Source organism: Pediculus humanus, genomic scaffold (genome assembly GCF_000006295.1).
Source record: "Pediculus humanus corporis 1103172107617 genomic scaffold, whole genome shotgun sequence".
NCBI lineage: Eukaryota > Metazoa > Arthropoda > Insecta > Psocodea > Pediculidae > Pediculus > Pediculus humanus.
Genome location: NW_002987231.1, coordinates 288,222 through 314,568, shown reverse-complemented (window position 1 = coordinate 314,568; position 26,347 = coordinate 288,222). Strand labels below are relative to the sequence as shown.

At 29.8% G+C, this 26,347-nt stretch overlaps 5 protein-coding genes across 5 annotated transcripts in view; 3 read left to right on the top strand and 2 right to left on the bottom strand.

The window, feature by feature from the left end:
* Nucleotides 1–2,251: 2,251 nt before the first annotated feature.
* Nucleotides 2,252–3,382, bottom strand: Phum_PHUM249030 (Ribonuclease P protein subunit p30, putative; the record flags this gene model as incomplete). Its single annotated transcript, XM_002426303.1, has 3 exons — nt 2,252–2,281; nt 2,563–3,110; nt 3,301–3,382. The coding sequence occupies 3 exons, from the start codon at nt 3,380–3,382 to the stop codon at nt 2,252–2,254; spliced, it is 660 nt and encodes a 219-aa protein (XP_002426348.1).
* Nucleotides 3,383–3,488: 106 nt separating this feature from the next.
* Nucleotides 3,489–6,220, top strand: Phum_PHUM249020 (WD-repeat protein, putative; the record flags this gene model as incomplete). Its single annotated transcript, XM_002426302.1, has 6 exons — nt 3,489–3,674; nt 4,155–4,408; nt 4,508–4,732; nt 4,926–5,090; nt 5,190–5,355; nt 5,450–6,220. 6 exons carry the CDS (start codon nt 3,489–3,491, stop codon nt 6,218–6,220), a joined length of 1,767 nt encoding a protein of 588 aa, XP_002426347.1.
* A 738-nt stretch (nt 6,221–6,958) lies between these two features.
* Phum_PHUM249010 (transformation/transcription domain-associated protein, putative) lies at nt 6,959–18,370 on the bottom strand (the record flags this gene model as incomplete). The annotated part of the gene is made up of 2 exons (XM_002426301.1): nt 6,959–8,688; nt 8,824–18,370. 2 exons carry the CDS (start codon nt 18,368–18,370, stop codon nt 6,959–6,961), a joined length of 11,277 nt encoding a protein of 3,758 aa, XP_002426346.1.
* Nucleotides 18,371–19,434: 1,064 nt separating this feature from the next.
* On the top strand, nt 19,435–21,461 carry Phum_PHUM249000 (restculocalbin-2 precursor, putative; the record flags this gene model as incomplete). Its single annotated transcript, XM_002426300.1, has 6 exons — nt 19,435–19,642; nt 20,290–20,437; nt 20,524–20,659; nt 20,744–20,942; nt 21,055–21,178; nt 21,290–21,461. The coding sequence occupies 6 exons, from the start codon at nt 19,435–19,437 to the stop codon at nt 21,459–21,461; spliced, it is 987 nt and encodes a 328-aa protein (XP_002426345.1).
* A 2,525-nt stretch (nt 21,462–23,986) lies between these two features.
* Phum_PHUM248990 (Nardilysin precursor, putative) overlaps nt 23,987–26,347 on the top strand; it is a gene marked incomplete at both ends in the record, with an annotated part of 4,811 nt that continues 2,450 nt past the window's right edge. Inside the window, 10 exons of the mRNA XM_002426299.1 lie at nt 23,987–24,063; nt 24,137–24,293; nt 24,440–24,631; nt 24,704–24,872; nt 24,993–25,366; nt 25,446–25,567; nt 25,647–25,767; nt 25,844–25,944; nt 26,036–26,192; nt 26,218–26,281. Of these exons, the coding sequence (XP_002426344.1) occupies nt 23,987–24,063; nt 24,137–24,293; nt 24,440–24,631; nt 24,704–24,872; nt 24,993–25,366; nt 25,446–25,567; nt 25,647–25,767; nt 25,844–25,944; nt 26,036–26,192; nt 26,218–26,281 (1,534 nt within the window). The remainder of the gene's footprint in view (nt 24,064–24,136; nt 24,294–24,439; nt 24,632–24,703; nt 24,873–24,992; nt 25,367–25,445; nt 25,568–25,646; nt 25,768–25,843; nt 25,945–26,035; nt 26,193–26,217; nt 26,282–26,347) is intronic.

Below are 26,347 nucleotides of genomic sequence, written 5' to 3'. Positions count from 1 at the left end.
AAAAAAAATTAAAACTTTTCACGCGTTTTGCCTAAGAAAACACAAAAGAAGAACTGCAAATTGAAAAAAAAAAAAAAAAAAGAAAATAATCTGAAGAAAAAAAAAAAAAAAAAAATGTTGATAAAAGTCGATAATGCCACACACTACACAACAACACACATTAAGAACAGATAACGCAAAGTGTAGTAACGCGTTCAAGGTTGCAACAACAACAACAACAACAACAACAACCAATGCTTCCTCATGAGTGGTCGATCGGTCGACAGCTCACCGCGTTGTTGAGGCGACTGCTGGGTCTTTGCTGGGATCGACAAACGAAGAAAAAAAAGAAAGGAAGAAAGAAGTGACGTCACTGCTAACGGAGCAGGCCGCCGCAGTGGCCCTGGCCGCTGACGGTTTTACTTGATGATATGAGAGAGATATTTCTGGGCGGGAGTTCCATCCATCCGCATCTACACATTATTTTACTCTCTCTCTCTCTTTCTTTTTTCTCTCTCTCTCTCTCTCTTATCCCGGTAATTCCCTTTTCTTTTTATTTCCTATATATATTTCTTTTACTTCCGTTATTTACCAATTATATTATATAATCCAAGAAATAAAAAAAAAATTTTCTTTTTTTTTTTTTTCTTTAAGGTTTTTTCCTTTTTCTTCCTTTGTCCATCATCATCACGTTTTCTTATGTTTTCTATCTTTTAAATTCAATTCATTTTTCTTACAAACTAATTAAAACTACTGACATTAAAAGTTTTTTTTCTCTCTCTCTCTTTTTAACATATTTATAATATATAAATATATGTAAATTAGGTCAAAGTAATAGTAATAATAATAATAATAATATGTATTACAATAATTAACATCTTTAAGAATATTAAGAATGAATACTTTGCAGACAAAAATCTTCTTCATTTTTTTTTTCTATTAAGAATGGTGGTAAAAAAATAAATAAATATATTTATATATATATATGTACATAAAAAAATTTTCTTTTAATATAAATTATAATATTTCAAATTTTGTATTTTATAATGAGTAGGAGGTTAAAATTTTTATTTTCCCCAAAAAATAAGTTTATAAATAAGTTTTCATTCAAAATTTAAATGATTCAATCATTTAAGGAAGAAAATCATTTTTGACCTTTTATAAAACAATATATATATAAAAATTGATAAAAAATAAATTTAAATTATTAAATAACATTATTTATTTGTGATTTATTAACCCATTAATAAATTGCAAATAATATTTTTAATTTTTTTTTGTTGTAACCAATTTTTTATATAACTTTATTATTAATTAAATGGCGTCATTATTAATTGTAATTAATATTTATTTGGTACTCACTGTTTAATGTCGAAAAGGATGATAAATTCAACGGTTTTTTTTCAAATATTTATATAAAATAAAAAACGATTAAAGTAATTTTCTTTTTTCTTCTTCTTCTTCTTCAGTAGTAATAGTTTTGCGGGGTTTTTTTTTTTTTTTTTTTTTTTCAAAATAAATAAATTCAACGGATAAATTTTTTTTTTTTTTTTTTTTTTTTTTATGAAAGGAAAACAAAGGCTTAACTGTAATAAATTGACGCGGAAAAGGTAATTATTTAATCAAAATGGCGGAGTTCATTTAAAATAGAAAAATTCAGTGAATATTTGACACTGGTTAAGTTCATGTCTGGTGTATTGGAAAATTTTTTTTGAAATTTTTCTTTTGTTAATGTTTTTTCCCGATGAATTTCAATTAATCCAGTTAAAAATTAAATAATTTTTTTTTTTTCTTAACGGTTAATATTTGCTATGACATACTTTCAATAATTATTTAAAATTTGTTATGATTTTAAAAATCCCTTTTTGTAGTGATTATTTTTTTGTTTTGCCTCTATTTATTTGTTTTTTTTTTTTTTTTTAATATCAACTAAAATATTTATAATGAAATATAAATAATGTAAAATATATTATAATGTAACAGCTAAGTTGTTATATTCACATATTAAATTAACAAAAATTTTATCGAGTAAATTTTAACCTCAAAATTAAAAAGGAAAATAATTAATTTATTAGGAAAATAATTTTTTATCAATATGTATTGTGTATTTAGGAATATAATATATTTTTAAAATTTGTTGTACAAAAACAAAAATTTTTTTACATTTAGATATAATTTTAATGAAAAATGTTATATTTTCACATTTTAAAAAATTATATTCATTCTTGGATAACAATATCTTCCGTCATAGGATTGTCTAATTTTGTCATTTCTATTGCTGCTTTGCTGAATCTTTCACCTTCTGAAAAATAAATGAATTGTAAAGTCAAAAATCTATTATTAAAAATATAATGACAATATTTTGTTAAAGTTTTTGTTAAAAAATTTTCAATATTAAAATTGTTTTAAAAATAAATAGCTTACTGGCTTTTAATAGGATTTCATTACAATTTTTCGATATTGATGCTTTACATTGTTGAATATTTAAACCAAATAATAAATTACTGATAAATTAATTAAGAAAATTTTCAATAAGATAAATAAAAGTAAGTATTTTTATATAAAAGGATACAAATTAATTACATCGTAAGGACTTCTTATATGATGTGGAGCAGATGCTCCACTAGTAACAATTATATTTTTCGATTTTCCCACAGCTCTGTACATGTGAGAAACTGTAAATAAATTTTTTCTAGCTGAAGAATCAATTATGCCAGGGCTGTACATTAATTCAAAATAAACATTTTGATTCACAAATTGATTATAAAGTTTTCTGTTAAATGTAAAATCCCATTTATTTATAGGATCAAATGATAATATGTTAATGGCAGGTATTCCTGTTAGCGCTTTTAAAACATCTTGGTTTTCCGGTTGAAATGAAACTAATTCATACTTTTTAAGGTTTTTACATTGAGTAAATTTTCTTAAATTGGAACCTTGACTAATTCTAATATTAATTCTATTAAAAAAATATAAATTAGGATATAATGTTTTAAAAACTTTTAAATCAAGTGGAAGAGGTATGACACTCGATGTTTCATTTGAATTACTTTTTTTTGATTTTTCTTTTTTGTTTTTCTCAAAAATGCTTTCATCTAAATTTGTTGTTACAGCAAAACCTTTGTACCCAACTGGAAAAAAAAAGTGTAATGTAAGATAAAATAAATCACATTTTTAATATAAATATATTTCTGATTTTGAATTCAAAAAATCAAATAATCTAAGAGCCAACAACTTTTTTTTTCTTTTTTTTTTTTTTACTGCTTCTAATAAAAGTAAGTATCTAAAAATTTAACGTAATTGTTTTGTACAAAAAATTACATTTAACTCCTCGTGAAATAATTAATTTTAAATTATCCTCTTCATTTGTATCAGGTCTTTGAATATTTAAATCGTAAAACATGATTTACACATGTGGAGAATAATTACGATAAATATTTGATGTTGTATTAATTTTTGTTGGCACCACTGCTACACTTTAGAGAAAATGTTATGCACGTTTTGTTAAAATGGGAGATATTGGGGATTTTCCTAATACTTTCAATAACTCTGGATCATTATATTCTTTGTGCTCCAGTGACGGTAAATTAAAAATATGGGACACTTCAAATAATATATTAAAACAAGAATGTGTGAGAACATCTCATCTTAATTCCTGTTGTACGTGTTTAATATGGATACAAGTAACAAAACATGTAAGTGATGCCATGTGTTTAACTTTAATAAAAACAAACTTGATTACTATTTATTTATCCGTATTTACCTTAAAAACCGTGGTATTAGTTTACAATTATAGTTTAACACGAGAAAAGTAAAATAGATTTAAAAGTTTTATATAAAAAAAAAAATTATAATAATTGAAATCACTACCGGTATTATCATTTGTGTTTTTCGTTGTTGGGGTGGTCTGTGATTTATTGCTTTTATTTAAAAAAATTTTATTCTTTTGTGAATCGAAATATATTTATTTGTTTTACTATTAATAAATACAAATACATAACATTATATGCCAAAGTTAATTTATAAAATTTAAGATTTTTTAAATAAAAATGAAAAAAAAAAGAGTTAATTAAAACAAACAAGAGAAGCCATTTTTGGTTATAAATTTTATATAAATATTTTTATTTGCTCTAATTGAGGGGGGGGTCTTGATATTTTGTTTTTTTCTTTTTTAGAGTGGACATAAACGTAAAAAATTAAAATCTGTAGAACACAACATTGAGGAAAGTTTGGACGTAATTGCCGTAGGTTCTTCATTAGGTAGTATTTCATTGCATGATGTTGCCACAAATTCAACGATAGCAGAATTAGAGGGACATTCAGGAAAAGTAAATAGTTTATCATGGGCAAATGGTACAACATCTTTATTCAGTTGTTCAAGTGACAAACACATTATCGAATGGGATTTATTTCAACACAAAATCAAAAGGTATGCAATTTTCTTTTTTTGTAAAATAAAAAAATTTCAATTTTGACTCTCTTTTTCACAGCGATTTCTTTTTTTTTGTAAACCAATCATTTATTTTAGCAAATGGAAAATAAACAAAGAAAACACTCATTGTATATTGGCATTAAGTAATGGTAAAAATTTATTAACTGCTAGTTTTACTATTAAATTATGGGATTTGGAAAAAAAAGAAGTTACTAAAGTTTTTGTCGGACATGGTACGGAAGTTATTTCATTAGTAGAAGTGCCTAATAAGGATGGATATTTTGTTAGTGCTGCCAAGGGTGATAGAGTTTTAAGTGTTTGGTAAGTAAAAAAAAAAAAAAAAAAAATTTGTCTTCAATTTTCAAAATTTTTATTTATTATTTTATATCGATATCGAAAAAATTAATAATATTGTATTTCGAATGTTTACGAATAATGTTTTTTAATTAAAAACTTTTTTTTTTTTTTTTTTAAATAAATTAATTAATTTAAATTATTATTATTATTAATTTAGGTCATTGAACTCGACGGATAAAAAATCTAATTCAATAGCATCTTTAATTCTTCAAAATGCAGCTCTTTCAATGCAAATGATAAATGTTGAAATGGAAACACCGACAACATTATTCGCTCTAACAGAAGAAGGAGTCCTTCAAATATTTAGGCACAAATTTAACGGGTAAGAATTTTTTTCAATTTTTTATATAATCAATAATTACTATATAATATGTAAATAAGTAAAAAATTAATAATTATTTAATTAATTTTTTTTTAATAGGAATTTAAGCAAGCCTTTAAAACCAGTTATGACAATTTCATTAGCATCGGATAATAAAGAATCAAAATTTAGTAATCCAATTCCAATATATGCAATATATCCTATATCAAATGATAAAATACTTGTCGCCTATGGTAATCTAGCATTTTTGTTTTTCGAAGTAATTGTGAGTATTATTATCTTTAAAAAATTTTTTTTTTTTTTATTTATTTTATTACTTTAAATTAATAATTAATAAATTTTTCTTTGTTAAATTTCAGACAATAAGTGAATACGATCAGGAAAATGTTGTTCTCGTCAGGGAGGGTAAAAGGAAAAAGGTTGTAAATGAATTTAACAGCAAGGCAAAAGTTCCAGTGAGTGGCAACGACGTGGAATATCAATCTGCAAATTTAGCTCAAAAAAGGGGAAATAAAAAAAAGAACGAAGCACCGCTTGAGGAAAGGCTTGAAAATTTAGCACTCGTCAATCCGCAGTCGAACGAACCTCCGAAAAAGGATAACACGGCACAATTATTGTTGCAAGGCCTTCAAAGCAAAGATAAAAACATATTGCAAAGCATTCTCATTCAAGCAGAGCCGTCGGTCATCGATGTCACGGTAAAACATTTACCCGTTCAAGCTTTGGTTCCGCTAATACGAGAACTCAGCGGTTTAATGCACGGGAAAACTTTTACAAATAAAAGCGCCGTAGATTGGTTACATTCCATCGTGCGTACGCATTCTGGAATACTTTTGTCAAATTCGGAACTCTCGGAAATATTCGAACCTTTATTGGCGTCGATCGATGCAAGAGTTTCCGTGTTGACTCCTTTGCTTAAATTAAAAGGACGATTATCATTAATAACCGAGCAATTGGGTCACAATTTAGACGAAACGGTCGAAAGTTCGATGGAACCTTTATTTACTTATCAGGAAGAATCATCTGACGATGGAGATTTAGAAAAAATGTCTGAAGGATCGTTGACGGGTTCCGATGATGATTGGGACGAATACTCGGAAATGGAAGAGGAGGAAATGGACGAAAAATAAAATTGGTTTTTATCTATTTCATAAATAAATAAATTTAAAAATTAAAACGTTTCTTCTCTTTTTTTTTTTTCAAAAAATATTTTTTATTTTATTTTATCCGATCAAAAAATTAAAAAATCATTTAAATTATTCGTTAATAATAATAATAATAATAATTTAAATCTACTTTTGTCGGGTAAGTTTTTTATTCAGGGTTTAGGAAATTATATGAAAAAAAAAAAAAAAAAAAAAAAATAAAATTAAAAATAATATACACAAAAAATAGATTTTTTAAAAAAAATTTATTTAAACTAAAATTTTTTTATAATACTAATAATAATAATAATTAGAAATTAAAAAAAAAAAAATTATTATTATTATTTTTTTATTAAGATTATTATTCATCATTTTCACTTATTATTATATATTTCATACGATTGTTTGTTTGTCACAAAGAGAAAAGTTTTACACATTATTTTGAGTAAAAACTAATAATTAGTTAAATAAATGTCTTAAATAGTTTTATTTTATGTCAAACAAACAAACAAAAACACATTTAAAACTATCATCAATTTTTTTTTTTTTTTTTTTTAACCCTGAGAGTCTGTACACTGTTTATAGAGAAAAATATTGAAATGGAGAGACAAAATCATCTCGGTCTATCAGATAAAAATTTTTTATTATTTACTATTGATAAAAAAGCGGGGGAGTGGGAGGGGAGGGAGAAAGTCCATCGAGGATTGATTAAATCAAAATAAATTACAACCAAGGATGCCAAGCTGGATCCGTTCTGCAAAGATTGTCTTCGTTCGTACTAACGGCTACCAACGCTCCCATTTTACTTTCCGTACCTTCAAATTTTGCCAAATTATTCAACCTTGAAAATATTAAACTCACGGATCTCGTCACGTTGTCGATAATTATTTTCCCTTCAACATCCGGTGCGGGAAGAGAAACATTTTCCTGTGGTCTGTCTCCCTGCGTTTTTTGCTTGTATATCATTTCGTCTCGTAAAATTGCTCGTAAAATCGTTTTCACTTTAAAACTCGGTTGAACCAAACATCGAGCGCAAGCGATTCCGCAAGCCGTCAGAGGACCCTTGACCCCTATCGTGCTTATCAATTCCGTTAAATTCGGAGTCAATCGAAACGGTACCGGATGATTGGGATCCAAATCGGTGGATGCGTTGTCAATGTTAAATTTAAAATAAGAAACGTTTACGAGACCCGAATCCTTGTGAATGTACATCATGTTCGGATTTAACCTTGTCAAATGAAATATGTACTCGACGAAACAAGCAAGTGAGAGTTGCAACATGAACATTTTTCTAAATGTCCAATAATCGGTCGTCGATGAAAACGTTTGCAAAGCCCAATCCTTGAGCATGTGTTTCGGAACCATGTTTCTTTGTACTTCTTTGAATATCTCTTTTAAGATGTGATGACCCGGTTGCACGCCGGCCGTTTGTACATTTTGAAGTCTTTCGTAATAGCGAGCTATCGGAGCGTCGTGGTCGATGGCTCTCTTGGCACAATTTTCTTTATATATGTCGTGTAACGAAATGGACGCAGGATTATCTTCGACCAATCTCATTTGGGGTGATACCGCCACCACTCTGGGTACCGTTATGTGAAGGAATCTGCTGCTCGTTTCTTTTTGTTTACCCAAATAATGATTGAGCATTCGTAAGAGTTGCAAAACTCTTTCTTCTCTTCTTGCATCTCCGATGTAAGAATCGTTGACGACCAAGTAAGGATAAACTTTACCGTTGTGACCTCTTATGTATAATCGTCTGGCTGCCGTGTTGTGCTTTTGAACTATGTCCACTCTGGGCATGAATCGGGATATTTTAACGAAATAATGAGAATGTTTGGGCAAAAGAAATTCACCGGGCAATTCAATTTCGGCCGTTTGCTGATTAAAATTACATAAAAACCTACATTTTTCTTCGATCAAAATTGATTTTGGAAGCATTTTCGTTTTCGTCTGTAAGACTGCAATCCATTTTTTTAATTTCTCAATTAAATTTTGTAATTTCGTAGCACCAGGTAATGTAAAATCAAAATCTGTCGTAAATTGACATTTCATACGTTGAAAAACGGGATCTTGAATCGTTACCTGAGCTCTTCTAGCCAGACTTTCAGATGCAGCGGAACTCGATGTGAAATTTACGGAACTGTTTATATTTTCTATACCAATGCCAAACGTAGACACCAGTTTTTTAACAAAATTTAACGTGTGAGGAGTAATGGTAGCTTCGGCTACGCATCCTCGCTTTTCAAAAGCAATAGCATAGCATTTTGCCAATCCTTGCTTCGACTGTCTTAATACTTCTTCGTACCAATTTTCGCGAAACCAAACCATCTGATCTACCATTCCTTCTAGGCAAGATAAAACGGTAGGATGGACGTCGCGCTGCATGTGCATGATTCTGGAGCATCTCCACATTGAAGGAGTGGCACGAATAGGATTCGTTTCGGTTGATTGTCCTTGCGTGGTTGCCTGTTGACCTTCGGTTGTTTTCTGATTTGTTTGATCGGTATTTGTTTTACTGCCATCTATATTATTTGTGTTTTCTTGAGCGCTGGCATTCGTGGTGTTTGCCAATTCTGCCGTCTTATAACGTTCCCTCTGCTCAATTTTTAATGTTAAATATAAAGTTCTCAAAGGGAAATATACTGCTTGAGGAAATATTCTGCCAACTTGACTGATCAAATTAAGTATTAACTTTCCTTCTTCTCTAACTAAACAAGTTAGTAATTGTGGTATCCAGGGTAACCACTGAATCGGAGGAACTCCAACCGAGTATTTGTCCAGAGCTTGAACCAAAGAAAATTCTTCGTCGTCGTAAGTTAAAAGCCAAAGAACTTTTGCAAGATATTTTCTAGACTTTGATTCGTTTTGATGTCTACAAGCATGTAAAAAACAAGTAATGGCTTGCACGCCGTAACTGATGTTGGAAAAGTCATTCGTAAATATTTGTTCTAAATAGTCTCCCCATAAAGCCCAAGCTTTTACTAGAGTGTCATGCATCTGTACGGCAGCAGAAAAAGCTTTGTTAGCATCATCGGAACGCCCTATTTGAGCTAAAAGCATTCCTTTCAAAGCATAAAATTCTGCCGTCATTTCCTTCGTGAAATACTTTAAATTTGTTGATTCAATGACTTCTAATCCTTGCTGAAGCTCATTTTTGCCGGATACGGTAGACATTTGAAGATAACATTTCACTTGTTGTCTTATTTTTTGAAAGCAATCTACTATAGGTACGCTTGGAATAGTGTATATGCGAGACAACGATCCGAGGCATACTCCGGTTAAGTTATGCTTTCTTGCTATTTTACCAAAATGAATAATTGCTTGAGCAGACGCGTGCACGCCTAACATGCTGTGATTGACCGATTGGTCGTGTTGAGAATCGTAATGTGATGCTATGAACTGATAGTGATGCTGGCGCCAAGTAAATATATCACTCCAATGACTCAGATCATCAGCTATAACAGGCAAACGATTTCTCCAAGTTTTCACGATGGCCTTCATATCGTGTAAAGAACTTCCACTCGACCGACTGTGAGTCAAACCCTGATGAATTTGAGCTGCTTCTTGCAGTTCCATAATTTGCTGAGCAGCTTGCAAAAGAGGTAAATGAATGTGAGACACTATGTGAGGTAATCTTCTCCATTCCCTCATGCAACTGGCACTTGCTTTTTCTACACACTTTTCTATATTTGCTTGACCGTGTTGAGCATCGTCAGGACTGCATATATTTAAAAATCCTTTGTAAAGTTCCACTTTCCAAACTAATTCTTTGGGACAAATTTGCTCCACTTGAATTAGAGCATCTTTCATTAGATTCCAATTTGGAATTCTCCAAGAGCTTTCAAGAACTAAAAACGGATTAATAGAACCTCTGCTATTTCCGTATTCCAACAATATGTCCCATTGATTGAGTTCTTTTGAACATCTAATCCAATGTTTTTCCCATAATGCATATTCACTTCTAAGACTGCTGGGAGCTGGAGTTGAACTAAAATCTTCTCTCGAATTAGCCATGACCATTTCATAAGTTGATTGAGCGTTTTCAAAAAAACCTTGTTGCTCCGATGCTATTGCTATGTTCGTTTGACAATATCGCGCATGTTTTTGCCACAATCCAGCCCACATATCTTGTTCGCATAAACAAGAATACATTTCGGATAAACTATCTAAAACCTCTTGCTGAGGAGAAGAAATGGGCTCAAAATCGTAACAATCAACATTACGCGAACGCATGACTTCAACATTTCCTTGCTCCAATGCCAATTGTTCCAAATTAAGAGTCATTCTATGCCATAAATTGTGAGATTTTCCTAAATATTTCATAAGAGAGGGACGAATCGGAATCGGAGGATTACATCTTGACAAAGCTTCTATAAATGTATTTAGAGCACTGGGTTGACAGTCTTTTTGTATTTCGTGAGCTCCACTACATATAAAAGGAACTATTTCACTTTGCAGCGTACTTCTTTGCCGTTCGCTTAACATCGACCAGATTCTAGGAAAAACATCCAACCAAACCCGTTCTGCTAAATTCGTGTCCATGTGACATAACTGTGCTGTCGCTAATAAAAAATGAAATGTTTTAATTTCTCTTACTGTGTCTAAAAATTTTGATTGCCTCGCGATAAGTTGCATGAGGGCGGCTTTTCTGTTTGACTGAGGAGTTTCTTCCTTTTTAGTGGATGTTTCACCGCTGGTACCGTTAAATTCCATGTCCAAATCATCATTATTTTCATGCGATTCTGGACTTTCTGTAGCCTCGCTGAGTTCACTTTTCATACTGGCATACACGTCGTAAATTTTTTTATCACTAGCATCACCGAGTTCAATTATGGAGGTAATACTGGGTAGAAGAGATTTGGCAGACGACAATTGAATTTGAGTCGTTGGTACCGCGGTGACAAATATTAATTCTATACATTGTTTTATCCAATAATGAGGACCGATGGCTTCCCAATTTTGAGAACACACCAAGTAAAGCAACCGGTCGTAAAGTCTTCTTTTCATTGAGTTGTCAAATATTTCAAAAAATTTAGCTCGGATTTGTGGTTGAACGCAACGTAAACCCTGTAAAAATGCCGGTTCCAATTTTGTACTCAATTCTGATTCTTTAAGAACGGGATCCCTGTAGACGTAATTGACAATTTCCAAGAACTGAGCGTTCAATTCGGCATCATCTGGAAAATTTCTTTCTACGTAAGTCATCAATTTGACGAGTAAAATTGATTTTTCCCTGAGAACCGGAAACGGACTCGATTCTCGAACGTTTTGCGTATTAATCGCAGTGGAGGGTTGGTTCTTGATCCATTCGTCTAACATTTTGGTAATTGCTTTCATCACTTTAACATCTCTTGTACCTTCGATAAGTTTAACTAAAACGGTTCCGATAAATCCTTTTCTCATGTCGCTACCCATTCCGCCCAAGCGGTTTTTTACTAAATCCAAACTTACAATTAACAATTCTGTAGCGACGGGATTCGAATCAGTTGCTTGAATATGTTCCTTATGCATTCTTTGTAAAACTCTCATAAAAGGAGTTATTAGTCGATCTATATAAGCGGGATTACTCACGCAAGCCGCTTTTAGAATCATTAACGTCCCAAAAAGCGTACTAGGACTCGCACTAGGACTTTTTTCATAATTGGCCAATCCCTCAAAAACAAATTTTCCTATGCAAGCATACAAACACTCAAGTTCTTCATATTTAGATGCGACAGTTGATGCGGGGGGCTCGGTAGGAAAAATTAACATTAATTTCGCTAAAAAGGCGTGTACCAAACGTATGACTTTTGAACTGGGAGATGTAACACACACGGCTAAACCTTTTTGTAAAGGTTTTATGCTCGCCAATATTTGTTCTTTTTTCATAACTCCTAAAAGAAACGTTAGCAACTCTAGCGCCGTGCAAATATTTCCGTAATTTGGATTTTGAGATTCAATATTTATGAAAATTTTATCTAGCCAAGCCAGTTTGAGGTCCCACGGTTGAGGCCATAAATCCGGTTTCATGGCCATTTTCAAAAGTGCCACGCATCTCCTAGACAGCAATTCTCCCTGAGACCCTACGGCCGAACTTTGATCATTGACTTGACAAGCTAATCTTAGTAAAAAATTTAAAATTGCATCTGCGTGATGCTTTTCTATTGGTTTCGAACTGCTGGGATCTACTTTTGGAACAAACGTCGCAAAATGAGTCGGGGTGACGTTTCCCGTAGCCAGTCGCTTTCTGTGCTGTTCTTGATTATCATCCGGACAGGTTTTTTTCACGGCTCCCGTAGAAGGGTTCGTCGTAATTTCTTGGCCTTCACTTTCATCTTTGATTCTTTCCAATTCCCACTTGATTATAACTTCTGCTAATTCGACGGCAAGCTTTTTCTGATCGATGGTTGCAGCTGGATTAAATCCCATTTTTTGAATAGATTGTATCATGTGTTGCAATAGATGGTGTCTTACGGGATAGTAAACTTTATAATGCTTCACAACAAGCTGCAAAATGTGAAATAATTGTTGCATATTGTGACCTTCTTCCACTATAATTTTTTTAGTCCAATGAGTCAACATGGTGTTTCCATCCTCCATTCGGTGTGGCATGGCAGGGGTTAAAATTTCTAATGCTTGTCTAACAACGGCTCGTGCTTCCATTGCGTGGGCTTTTAAAAGACTGTGAAATACTTGCAACACGATTCTCTTATGAATAGCAAATTTGGCAATTATATGAGAGAGAAGCAAATGCCCGTGATACCTTGTCGAAGGATCTACGCAATTTTTACCCAATAAGCAAGGCCAGGCAAACGTCATTAAACGCCTTAATTTTTGTCCTTGTCTTTTGTTCAATACATTATGTATGTGAGGCGAAGCTTGTTCTACCAGGAGACAAGAAAACTGAAGTAAAAGAATACGTACGGCATCGGTGTTTCCAAAAGGGTTTTCAGGATCAATCACTTTGTTTATAAATACGGATACAATATTATCTGGATTGTCTTGATCTGGAGACACTGGACTTCCCACAAGTTTTTCTCCTTCTCCTCTTTCAAAGCCAATCGCGAAACAGGGAATCAATACCAACTGAAGTATTTTTGATTTCAGTTCTTGAGACATGTTTGGATTTTGAAACTCTTCGACGAAGCGGAAAAATGCAGATCGTTTCCATTCGACGGTGTAGTTTTGAGCGACCGTCGTTTCCAAAAAATCCCTCAAAAATTGAAAATCAGGAATGTATCTTTCACAAGTTGCCCGCAACAAATGAAAAAGTAAATCAACTTCGGTAGGGTGATGACAAAAATAATGTAATAAAATTTTAACCAAAAGTTTGGGTTCTTTCCAGTGAACGAAATCAACGGAATCCACTTCTCGGTGATGCTCGTGGTACTGTTCGCTACACCAAAGATCTTTTAATGCTTGAACGAGTTCACGTTGACACGAAAGCCATTGTTCGTCATATTTTATCAACAATGATATTATTCTTATTCCTTGAAACTGGACTTCGTATTTTTCACTTGTCGTCCAATTGTTCGTCCTTTGAGAAACGGCCGTAACTAAATTAATTAATTTTCCCGGATTGTTTTGTAAAACTTCTCTAAAGGATTTTCCTTCTTTATGTTTTATTAAATATTGTAAAAATCTCGACCATTGCGGATCCTTTATATTATCATTTAAAAATAAATCGTTTATTGTTTCTTGAGGATATTTTAAAAGAAATTTCAGCAAAGGTTCCCGAAAAGGAGAACTCGCTTCTATGCTTAAACTCTTCTCAGTTTGTAAAACTAATCGGCAGAGACCTTCGCAAAATTTTGGCGATGCTGCCGGAATTTGATGAAATATACTAATGAGTGTGGCAATTTTTTGCTCGTTTTCCCCATTTTTAGATATATTTTTCAGAGTTGTTGCCGCTACTTCTTGTAGCTTTTTTAAATGTTGTAAAAGTTGTTCGCAAAACTTTTCATTAAAAGTAGCCGGAAATAATTTTGTTAATTGATACAACCTCTTAGTATTATTTAAATTTAAGTTTCTATAATCTCCTAATGTTAAAAGTAAAGGTCTCATGACTCCCCGAACAACCTCGTTGTCAATTTTAGAACCCGCGATGAAATTTTGCATGCATTCAAAAGCAACCTTTTGAGATTCGGGTTTTTCCAAAGCTCGATACAAAACGTTAAATATTTTTTCTCGATAATTCGGAATATAATGATAAGAAGATAAAGCTCGAAGTGCGCATTGTCTTAGTTGAACCAAATTAGTTAATGGTTTGTAACAAGGATATTTCACCAAAATATTTTCGTCGGCTTCACAAAGAGACATCAATTCGTGGAAAAAAACTTTGTGTTCCATGATATTTAAATCAATTGTAAATAATCTCGGGTTCAGAGTTGTACAAAACGTGTTTCCCTCCATTATTCCGATTTGAACATTTACGGCGTGATGACGTAATAAATGCTTTCTAGGAGGTACCATATCGGCCAAAACTTCTCTATGAGGTTCCATGACTTCGGTAACGGTTTTATTTTGGATTTTCGCAAGTAATGTTAAAGAATTCATTGCTTGTTGGCGCACTAAAGTGTTAGATCCGGTTACCAAACGTACTAATTCGTGTGTGACATCGTATAAACTTTTCTTTTGGGCATTTATTAATTCTTCGTTTGAGCCATTGCTTTCTATAGGCGTTGCACATACCGTTAGTAATTTCTCCAAGTTCGCTTTGGCCATATCGATTGCTCCAGTAGAAACTTCGCCAGTTAAATCCATCATGACAAATAATAAAGCTCTTAGAAAAACAAATAGATGGTCGTACACCCATTTCATAGCCATTCTTTCGAACAAAAGCTTAATGGCTAAACATCCTCCATATTTTGCGTACCAAGCACGTTCGTAACATAAAGAACACATTCTTTCAGATAAATATTCCATTAAAGGTAGTTGACACGCTCTTTCTTTAGAGCCCAAAATCGTCGTCGCGGTTTCTAAGATTAACACCAGTGCTAAGTGCCCAGGTTTGCATAATTCTTTTTCTTCATGACCCATAATTGTAACCAAAGAATCGATAAGTACAAGGGCATCCATTCCGGAAAGCTTAAATTTTCTGCCCGTGATTGCAAATGGGCCAGCTTGTTGTCCTATGGCAACCATAGTATAATGTCGCACAACTGCAACCATTGTGGGCAAAACAAACTGTCTGAGTTCTTTAATAGCAGCGGCGACGAACATTCCAGTCAATGCGACCTGATGAGTGTCACGCGAGTGATTATCAGTAAGCTTATAAATAGGACTCGGATGATGTGAAGCAATGTTACCATCGTAAAAACTTGGATGTGAAAATAACGTTTGAAGTGCTGATTTTTTATCTTGTAATTGAATAGAAGCCACTAGAAAGTATCTGATTACCTCCCATGCTTGCCTTCTATAAAACGGATCGCTTGTACTAGTTTTAAGAGCAGTCATGGCTGTATCAATCACTTTCGATACTGGTAAATCAATCGGATCCGCATAGTCTTGAAAATAAATTACAATTGATGGTCTTTGATTTGATACGTCATTATATTCTAATTTTTGAGGTTCAATCATCATTTTTCTATTTCCACCTCCAAATTTTCCAAGCACCCGAAAAGCTACGTGAGCAACTTGATCTTGAGGATTTCTCAAAGTTCGCCATAAAGCTTGCATAAGATCAGCTCTAACAGGTTGAATGTGATCGTACAAAAAGTCTGGCTGAAGGTTGTCGACGCAAAGTTCTAAAGTTCGCAAACCCTGACTAATCAGAGTGTGAGATCCATTAAGAGCTGACACTAAAGGATCCATAAGCATCGGTAAGTACGGCAGTAAAGAGCTCAAGCGTACCGGTACTGTTAAACAAAGTTCGACAAATAAGTCCTTCATGTGTTGTTTATGCAATCCGCTTTGCAATGAATTAAGTCCTTGTAATAAGTTCGGTAGTAAAGGCAAAAATTCTTGATACAATAAATCGTGACAGCCACCGCCAATGGAACGAAATAAAGCTCGAAGTAACAAAAAATAATTATAAGGTTCTTTGGCGCTCATTGCTAATTCCATCGATCTATTGACGATTTGATGCAAATGTGGTCTTAACATTTGTTCGTTCTCAGTTGGAAATAAACTAACACTTCCAAAAACTAATTTAAATAATTTTAGATATAAGTTACTTTTTTCCAGATTGCTTCCCATTTCTTCCATTCTATCGAGTAAGTATTCCACTAAAATTGTCGCAAATATTGAAGAAGTTGAAGGATTCGCTAAAAACGAATTTCCCACTATTTGTAGAGCATAATTTCTGTATATCCTTTCTACTAAATAATCAATCGTAGTAGAAAATATTTCGTGAAAAGTTTGCGGAGCCATGCTAGAGAAAACTCCGGCAAAATATTCTAAAACTTCTTTCTCTTCTTTTGTTCGAACAGACTGCGGCGATGGTACGCGCGGAGAAATATGTGGAAACGTACCACCAGAAGGATTAACATTTAATGTATATATATCAAGCGCTTGCATGGCCCATTTTACAAGGCTAATGTAAACCAAAGTTTCTTTCGGATGAAACTGCTTGTTGGGAACTACGACTCCTTCCGTCGAAATTGATTTGCAAGAAGCTATTCCCCAAGTTATTGTTTTCACACCGCAAACTAAAGTTTTAACAAGACTTCTACAATCGGCAACTAAATAATTTTGAGCTTGAGATGTTGGAAAACCAAACTTTGATTTCTCCGCCGTTCCTCCAGATTCCGATAGTGGTAACTTTTGATCTTCATTTTTTACTTCCGACCCAGATTGAGAGTTAGTTTGAGATGAATTAGATGTTGGATATTGAGAATTACCTTGTTGTTGATTCTTGCATTTATTCATTAAAAACGGTAATTGTAATTTCGATATGGTTTTAAATTTCAAAACAAAAACTTGAAGCATTCTCATTAACAATTCTCTTCCTCTTCCGTTGTCGTTTTCACTGCGGCACCTGACGCAATCGACCAAATTGAGTAATAATTTGCAAGACATTGTTTGAATACAAGTCGGAACAGAATCATCATGAACATTTTTTGAAAACAAATGTATCACTTTATCTAAATCATTGAGCTGAAGCATTTGACGAACATGATGAACAAGATCAGCTAAAGTACTGTAAGCTAAAGGTCTTAGCGATTCTCTAGTTGTCCAACCCCTACCAAGCCAAATATCTTCATTAAATAAATGCTCCATATAAGGTACAAATTTAGATCTTAAATCAGTTGCTAAAATGTGTCTAGCAGCAATTAAAAGTTCTTTCCTGAGGTGTACAACTTCCATTGGACAAAGTTGAAGGAGTCCCAACATTCCTTTTACCATAGAATGTGAATGTTGAGCCACCAATTCTTGAAAAACTCGAATTATGTAAGCTAAAAATGAGAGAGTTTTAATTTGAGCTCCCATAAAATCCACAAATATTTCTTTATTAAAAAGTGGATTATTTCGTTGTTGAGATGATGGCTGAAGTGTTATTGTAGACATTATTAAAGGTATAAAATCTGTTAAATCTTGCTGAACATTTTGCTTATATAACTGATACATTAAAACCACAATAATCGGTAGTTCTTGTAAGACTTTTAAAGATAACACTCCTTTCGGTATTAAATTATAAGATATTACACTGCCATCCGGAGTTTTGTTATCTGTTTGAATGACTGTAACTGTATAAGTGTCAACTAACATGCTTTCAATATCAATCTCTGTTAATTCTTTCACTTTAATTATTGGTTTTGGCTCAAATATTTTATTCATGTGAGATGGTAAATCTTTGTAAATTGATTTTACAAACTGCAAAAATTGCTGAATTTCTGAATTAAATTGAGGCCTGTATTGCTTATGTAATTCAATAATTATCCTAAGGCAAACTAATACATTCTCCTCATTTTCAATTTCTAACAATTTTAGCATTAATGTCAATATTTGTTTTACATATGGCCTTAATTGCTCATTAGCCGGTAACAAATATATCATTTCTAATATTTGTTTTCTTACTTGTTGCAAATTGTATTCTGACACAAATAAAGGAGGACTTTCTTGAAGAACTTTGAGAAATAACTTTATGGAATGTTCTAAAAATGCTGGATAGTGAGGAGAAGTTAATATAACTTCAAAGTTATCCGTAAGTTCCATAGCTGCCTTTACTTTTAATTCTTCTTTAGCTCCAGTATCCGCCAACACTGATACATAATGACGATAAATATTAATTTGAGTTAAAGTATCAGTAGAAGCAGAGTGCACTGGTTGAACTGGTTGAGGAGCCATTTTTAAAATTTACAAAGCGGTTGCAATAAAACTGAATATAAAATAATTTCTGTAAATAAAATCATTATAGTCAATTTATTGCAGTAAATTTAAAATAACAATCAATACATATAAATAATCTACTCACTTTTTCTGACAGCTATAACACTAGAAGTTTTAAAATTAAATAATGTGAATACTTAAAATTGATTACACTCTTCTGTAACAACATTGCCATTATTCTGAAAAGTATAAATAAATACTGAAAATAATTTTAATTTTATTTTTCAGAGTAATTGCAAAAGAAAAACTATTTATTAAAAAATTACTTCAGATTCATTATAAGATATTAAAACAGTAAAAATTGCTTAGTATTTTATATTTTACTTTATGAAATTATATTCAATATAGGATATTTTCAGTATAATAATACATTTAGAAAAAAAAAAAAAACAAAAATCCGTCATTACATTTTAATAAAATAAAAATCAGCTTTTTAAAAACTAATTAATAAAAATAACTGATAACCATAAATTTTTTTAAAAACACTGATCTAATGCTCAAAATTAGTTATTCTTGATATAATCAAGATATTTCTTGTTTAATGCTATTTTGAAAAATATTAATTAAAACATAAATAATTGATATCTTACTTACTGAAAATTTAATAATTTAAAAGAAAATTTAATTTTCATAAAAACTATATTTTACATTTCCTTCGCAATTAATTTTATAAATAACATTTTTTTTTTAATTACTTCCAGGAGTACTAAACTTTAGCCACCATTTTAAAGCATCGTTTATTTCGATATATCGACTTCGATTATAAATAACGAGATTTAATTAAGTTATAATACTGACTATATGTACACAATTATTAGTATTTGGCATAAAGTGAATTTTTATTTAAATTTTATAATTTTTAAAACTAGACCTATTTTTATTTATTTATAATGAGAACTTTGCTCACAAAATCATTATTAATTGTTTTAATTTTTTTAAATATTGTATTAATTTCTACCTCTACTCCAGCGGTCACTCATTTACATTCTGTCCGACACTCAGGAGAACGTGAAGAAGATGGTGCCTACAGCCCAAGAGATCGGAAACATCATGCAAACGGAGAACATCATTCAGAATTTGATCATGAAGCAATTTTAGGTAGGTTATTTTAATATTCAAATATTTATTTATTTATTTATTTATTTTTTTTTTTTTAGCGATACCTGGACCAAAACTTTTTGATACATTGATTTCATATCATCAATTAAAATTATTTATATATGAAACAAATATTTAAAAGTAAATTTTAAAAATGCTAAAATTTAATATTAAACTTTTAGGGTGAATAAAAATTTTTTTGTTATAATTAACATAATTGTAATTTAAAAATATTGAGATAATTTTGACATAAAACAAAGTCTCGGCTTATTTTTACGACTCTACGTAAATTTAAGATTAGATATATATAGCTTAAAGTAAAATGTTAAAAATGTTCAATTGTGAGGATAATTTTATTTCTTGTTAATTGGCATATTTTCAGCAAATTGTCCTCCTCACTTATTTTTATTTCTTTAATATTCCTCTTAAAAATTTTTCTTTTATTTTCTTTTTTTTTTTTTTTTTTTAATATTATTATCTTCAATAAATGCATGTGCTTCCTTCATTAGGTACATTTTGCTTTTTTATTTCGATTCGAGTTCATTAAAAAATATATTTTTTAACCCCAGAAACCCAATTATTTAATTGTTGATTATAATTTTAATCTCGAGAAACATATAAATAAAACTTGTTTGTTGTTGTTGTAGGAAGTGTAAAAGATGCTGAAGAATTTGATCACTTATCCGAGGAAGAATCGAAAAAAAGATTAGGGATTCTTTTAAAAAAAATAGATTTGAACCATGATAATTTTATTTCAAAACCAGAATTGAAATCATGGATATTAAGATCATTTAGGTAAATAATTAATGTGAAAATTTTTTTTTTTTTTTTTAATTGGTCGATGAGTTGAAATAAAAAAATAAATTATTTTCTAAAATTAGAATGCTTTCTGAAGAAGAATCACAAGACAGGTTTGAAGACAGCGATGAAAATGAAGATGGTAAAGTTACTTGGCAAGAATATTTAATGGATACTTTTGATATTAAAGATAATGAAATTCAAGATAAAGATGAAAAAGTATGAAAAAAAAATTTTTAATTATTTTTTATGTTTTTATTAAAGAAAAAAATTTAAGTTAAAAGTAATTTTATATTCAATTAGCTAATTCAAGATGACAAAATTCTATTTGATTTTGCCGACAAAAACAATGATGGATCATTAGACAAAAAAGAATTTTTATTATTTAGTCATCCAGAAGAATACCCAGAGATGCATCCCCTAATATTAAAACAAACACTAGAGGAAAAAGACTTAAACAAAGATGGATATTTAGATTTTCAGGAATTTGTCGGAGCAAAGGGTACAATAAAAATCTATTTAATCGAAAAACATTAATAAATTAAATGAAACCTCAAAAAAAATTATAAAACATTTTAACAGTAATTTAAAATTTAAATATTTTATTTAAACAGCTAAGGAACATGACAAAGAATGGCTAATATCAGAGAAAACAAAATTTGATACAGATTATGATAAAGATAAAGATGGAAGATTGAACACCAATGAAATTCTTTCATGGATGGTTCCAAGCAACGAGTAAGTTTTGGAAAATAAATTTTCTTCAAACATCATCATCTTTGATTATATAATTTTTACTATTTATCAAATCAATCAAATATTTAACACAACTAATTTTATTTAATTCAGCGAAATTGCAGAAGAAGAAGTCGATCATTTGTTTACTGAATGTGACAATAATGGAGATGGAATTTTATCTTTTGATGAAATTATCGAGCATTATGATGTGTTTGTTGGAAGCGAAGCAACCGATTATGGTGATCATTTGCACAATATACATACTTTTCAAGATGAGCTGTGATTGATTTTACATTTTTTTTTTTTTTCATTCATTAAATTTAAAATAGTCTAGTCAATATTTAAACAGTTCACATTCACTTTTGCCAATTCATAAATTCAGTGTAATGTTTTTTGTTTTTCTTCTCCATTTAAATGAAATTAATAATCACAAAAAGAGGTAATAAAAACATTCAAGTTTTTTTTTTTTGTTTGTTTATTTTATCAATTACTTTATTATTTATATATTTATGTTAAAAAGCGTTAAAACAGTATTTATGATTGAAGTTATAATAAATTTATTTTCTTAAATTGAGTAATTAATTAAATAAGATTTTTTTTTTTTTTAACTTATCGGGTAAAATTGCAGTATTACTCATAGGTTTTTTATAAAAAGTTAAACGCGTATTTAAGTTTATTAATTTATCTGTTAATGTGAATTTATAAATTTTTGTAATTTTACCAATTATATTAAATATAATAAGAAAATATTAGTTTCCTTATGAATTACATGACATGATTGATACAGATGCTTATTCATTAATTATATGATTACCAGGAATATTTTATTTTGGTAACATGTAAGTGTATTAGGTTATATTGTTTAAATAATTTTTTTTTTTTTTCGTTTCTATGAAGGTTTGATAAAAGAAAATAAAAAAACTATTAATAAAATAAAATAAAAAACTTGTAATAATTTTTATTAAAAGTTACAATTGCAGTTAAAATTAAAATATATTGTCAAAATTTTTTAAAATGCTCATTACATTATTTTTATATAATTTTATGGAAATATAAGTATTTCTTTTCAAAATTATGATTAAAAAGTTTTTTTTGTTATTATGTGCAGCAAAAAATTACCTGTATTGTTAACACTAAGAATAAAACACTAAAAGATTAAAAAAAAAAAAAAAAATTTATTTCAAAATTTTTTTTATTAAATTACAACATTAGTTATTTTTTATAAGAGGTACTACTTACTTAAATACAAATTTAAGCATAAGTTACATTTAAAAGAATACAAATTGTTCTTAATTGTTTTTTTACAACACCAATACCTTATTCAAACTTAAAAATAAATAATCTTTTGATAAATTTTTACTTGAAAAAATAAAAAATATGCATTTACTTAAATGATGACAGTGTTATTTGTATCCCATTCTATCATAGGATTAATCTTGGGACTAGAATTTTCACTGCCAACCTCAGCAAAAATTTTTCCACGATTTGAGATTTTTCCCAACTGTTTCAGTCTTGGAGAATTACCCGATGAGGTAATGTTAGATAATGGCAGTCTAGTTTTAAGATTTAATGGTTTTAAATTTTTATTTTCCTTATCACAAACATTGTCATTATTTAAGTCATCTTTTTGAATTTTTATTAATTTATCATGATTTGAAGAAATGTCTTTCAAATATTTTTTAGCATCACTGGTTTTCGGTTTTCTAGAAACCTGTAATGATGTATTTCTAATAGGTGTTGTATTTTGATTGTTTTCAAGTTCATAATTTTCATTTTTTTCTTCAAAGCCAGATACATTTACTGATGCTTCAATGGGAGTTATTATATCATCTACTGCAGAACTACTTATATTGGTTGAATAAATACTAATCGGAGAATCAAAATTATCATTTTTAACATTTTCAATAACAATGGGTGTTCTGTAGATTCCTATCGTAGGAGACCTAGGATCTAGTTTCAAGTTTTTAAGTATTTTTATCGTTGGTGATTGGTTATCAACGTTTAAAACGGCATCATTACTGTCCAAATATTTGTCAGAAACAGGTGTTTTCTGCAAGTCATCATTTTCTTCAATATTAGACGTTTGGGTTTGAGCTTCTACCATTGTGTCACTCGAGTCCTTTGAATTTTTTTTTAAATCTGACTTGATAATTTTACTAACTAATTGACCCATCTGAAACGAAAATAAAACTGTCATGAAAATTTTCTATTATTTTTATAAATTTCTTGCAAGTTTTATTGCAGTATTGATGGTAAAATGGAAATGAAACAAAGTACACAAACATAAAAAAATTAAACCTAAATAATTAAATTTTTAAAATAAAAATGCAATATATTATTTAAAAAAAAAAAAATTATTGTGTTGTTTAAACCAGTAAACTCACATTTAATATTATTAAAATCCTTAAGGAAAAAAAACTAAGGTAAAAACATTAATTGCTACGTTTTTAATTTATAACGGCTACCACGCCAATTAAAATTTCCGTTAAATTTTCAAAGCTACCAATTTAAAAAAAAAACTTGTAGAAGTGGATGAAATAAAGTGCCAACATTAAAGTTCTTTTTATTTATTTATTTTTTTTTTGCCATTAGAAATTCATGAGACCTTTTTACGTGCAAATTTAACATTTTTTTCAAAATGTTTCAAAAGTCTCAAAAATTTACTGTACTGTATTGCTAAAAAAAAAAAATTCTTTTAAAATTTTACATCTCATTAGTATTAATTTTTTTTTTTCTAGAGGGCTACTTTACTTAAAAAATTATCATTGTAAATACAAATGTTATGACCGATGATAAAGTAGATGCAAAATGACTAGTGAATTAGAAAACAATGTTAATGCTTTTCAAGATATTATAAAATCAGAAAATGATTTGATGGAATATAGGTATAGTAAAAAGAATTACTTATTAATGATATAAACCATAATAAACATTAAATGTGGGTTTTATTAATTTTAGGCTTTTGCAACTTGACAATGGTCTGAAAGTGATTTTAGTGTCTGATGTTCAAAAAATTATTGATTTGGATAATCTAAGTGACAAAAATTCAGTTGACAGTGAAAATGAAGATTCCAATGAAGAACCCAGTGATGATTCAATAAGCAATGACTCTGAGGTTAGATTTATTAATTTTCATAAGTAGTTTTTGATTTTAATTTAATTATGCATCAAAGTTCAGAAAATTTATTTTTTTATAAATGTATATTTATATTTATATTTTATCCTTATTGAAATTATAATAATTTTATATATGTAAATTAGGAAGAAGACAAAAAGGGAAATTTGTATGAAAAAGAAGCTGAAGAAAAATTAGCTGCTTGTGCTTTATGTGTAGGAGTAGGAAGTTTTAGTGATCCTGTTGATATACCAGGATTAGCACATTTTGTAGAACACATGGTTTTTATGGGAAGTGAAAAATACCCTCAGGAAAATGGTTTCGATGAATTTATAAAAGTATTTAAATCAATAATTTTTCTTGTTTTTGTTTTTTTTTGGATAACAATACCTTTATGTGAAATTTTCTAGCGCCATGGAGGTTCTGACAATGGCTCTACAGAATGTGAATATACCACATTTTACTTAGAATGTAATGAAAAATATTTAAGAGAGGGAATGAATCGCTTTGCTCAATTTTTCATTTCACCCTTAATGATATCTGAAGCGATGACTAGGGAAAGAGAAGTAATCCACTCAGGTAAAATTTAATTTTCAAATATTTTAATAACAAGAATTTTATGTGATTATTTAAAAAAAGAAAAATTATTATTATTATTTATGAACTAATTTTTTTTTTTATTTATAAAACAATTTATAGAATTTGAAATGTCTCTTCCTTCTGATGGCACAAGACGAGAGCAAATTCTAGGATCTTTAGCTCCTCCTGATCATCCTGCTTCTAAATTTCTTTGGGGAAATTTAACAACATTAAGAACTAATATAGATGATGATTTGTTATATAAAAAAGTTCATGAATTTCAAAAACGTCACTATTCTGCTCACAGAATGACAGTTGCTGTCCAAGCCAGGCTGTCTCTTGATACATTAGAAAGTTTTGTTAGAGAATCATTTAGTGACGTTCCGAGTAACAATTTACCTCCTGAAGACTTCAGTTCTCATATTGGATCTTTCGGAGAATCACATGATTTCAATAAAATTGTTTGGGTCAAACCTGTTAAAGATATTTGTCAGGTTATTAAAAAAAATTTTATCAGCCTGAAACATTTAGTTAGCTCATAATAATTTTAAATGTAAAAAATTTTTTCATCAGGTTCATCTAACATGGGTGCTCCCCTCCTACTTAAAAAAATATAAGAGTAAACCCTTAGACTATGTTGGTTGGCTGATTGGACATGAAGGCAAAGGCAGCCTTTTATCTTACTTAAGAAAAAAGTATGTTTTTTTGTTTTATATATATATAATGTTACAAATTATTTTTATTATATATATAAAAGTTTTTAATACTTTTTAGGGTTTGGGCTTTGCAATGTGAAGCTGGTAACGATGAAAGTGGATTCGAACACAATTCAATTTATTCTTTATTTTCCATATCTTTAACTCTTACAGAAGAAGGCTATAAAAATATTAATGAGGTTAGAACTTTACCTTGCACTTTTTGAAACATTTGTCGAAAAGAATTTTTATCTATTTTTTTTTTTTTTTTTGTAGGTTATCGGATTGGTTTTTACATACATTTTCATGTTAAAAAAAAATGTACCAAATGAAGATATATATAACGAATTAAAAACTATTTGCGAAATTAATTTTCGGTATTTTAATTCTAAAGGAATTTCAAAAAAAAAAAAAAATAAATAAATTTTGATTTTTGTGTTATTCTTGTGTTTTTTTTTTTTTTTAAAGGTACAAAACAGAAATTCCTTCTGCTAGTTATGTAGAAATTTTAGCAGAATCGATGCATTTGTACGAACCTCATCATTATATAGTCGGAGGAGAATTATATTTAGATTATAAACCAGAATTAATTTCAGAAATAATTAATCTTTTAACTCCGAATAGAGTAAACATAATTATTTTATTCAAAGGAAAAAAATGATAGTTTTTACGATAAACTCGAACCTTGGTTTCGGACCAAATATAAAATAGAAGGTAACACAAACAAATTAAAATTATTAAAAAAATTTCATACAAAATTTTTCATACATTTTTTTACTT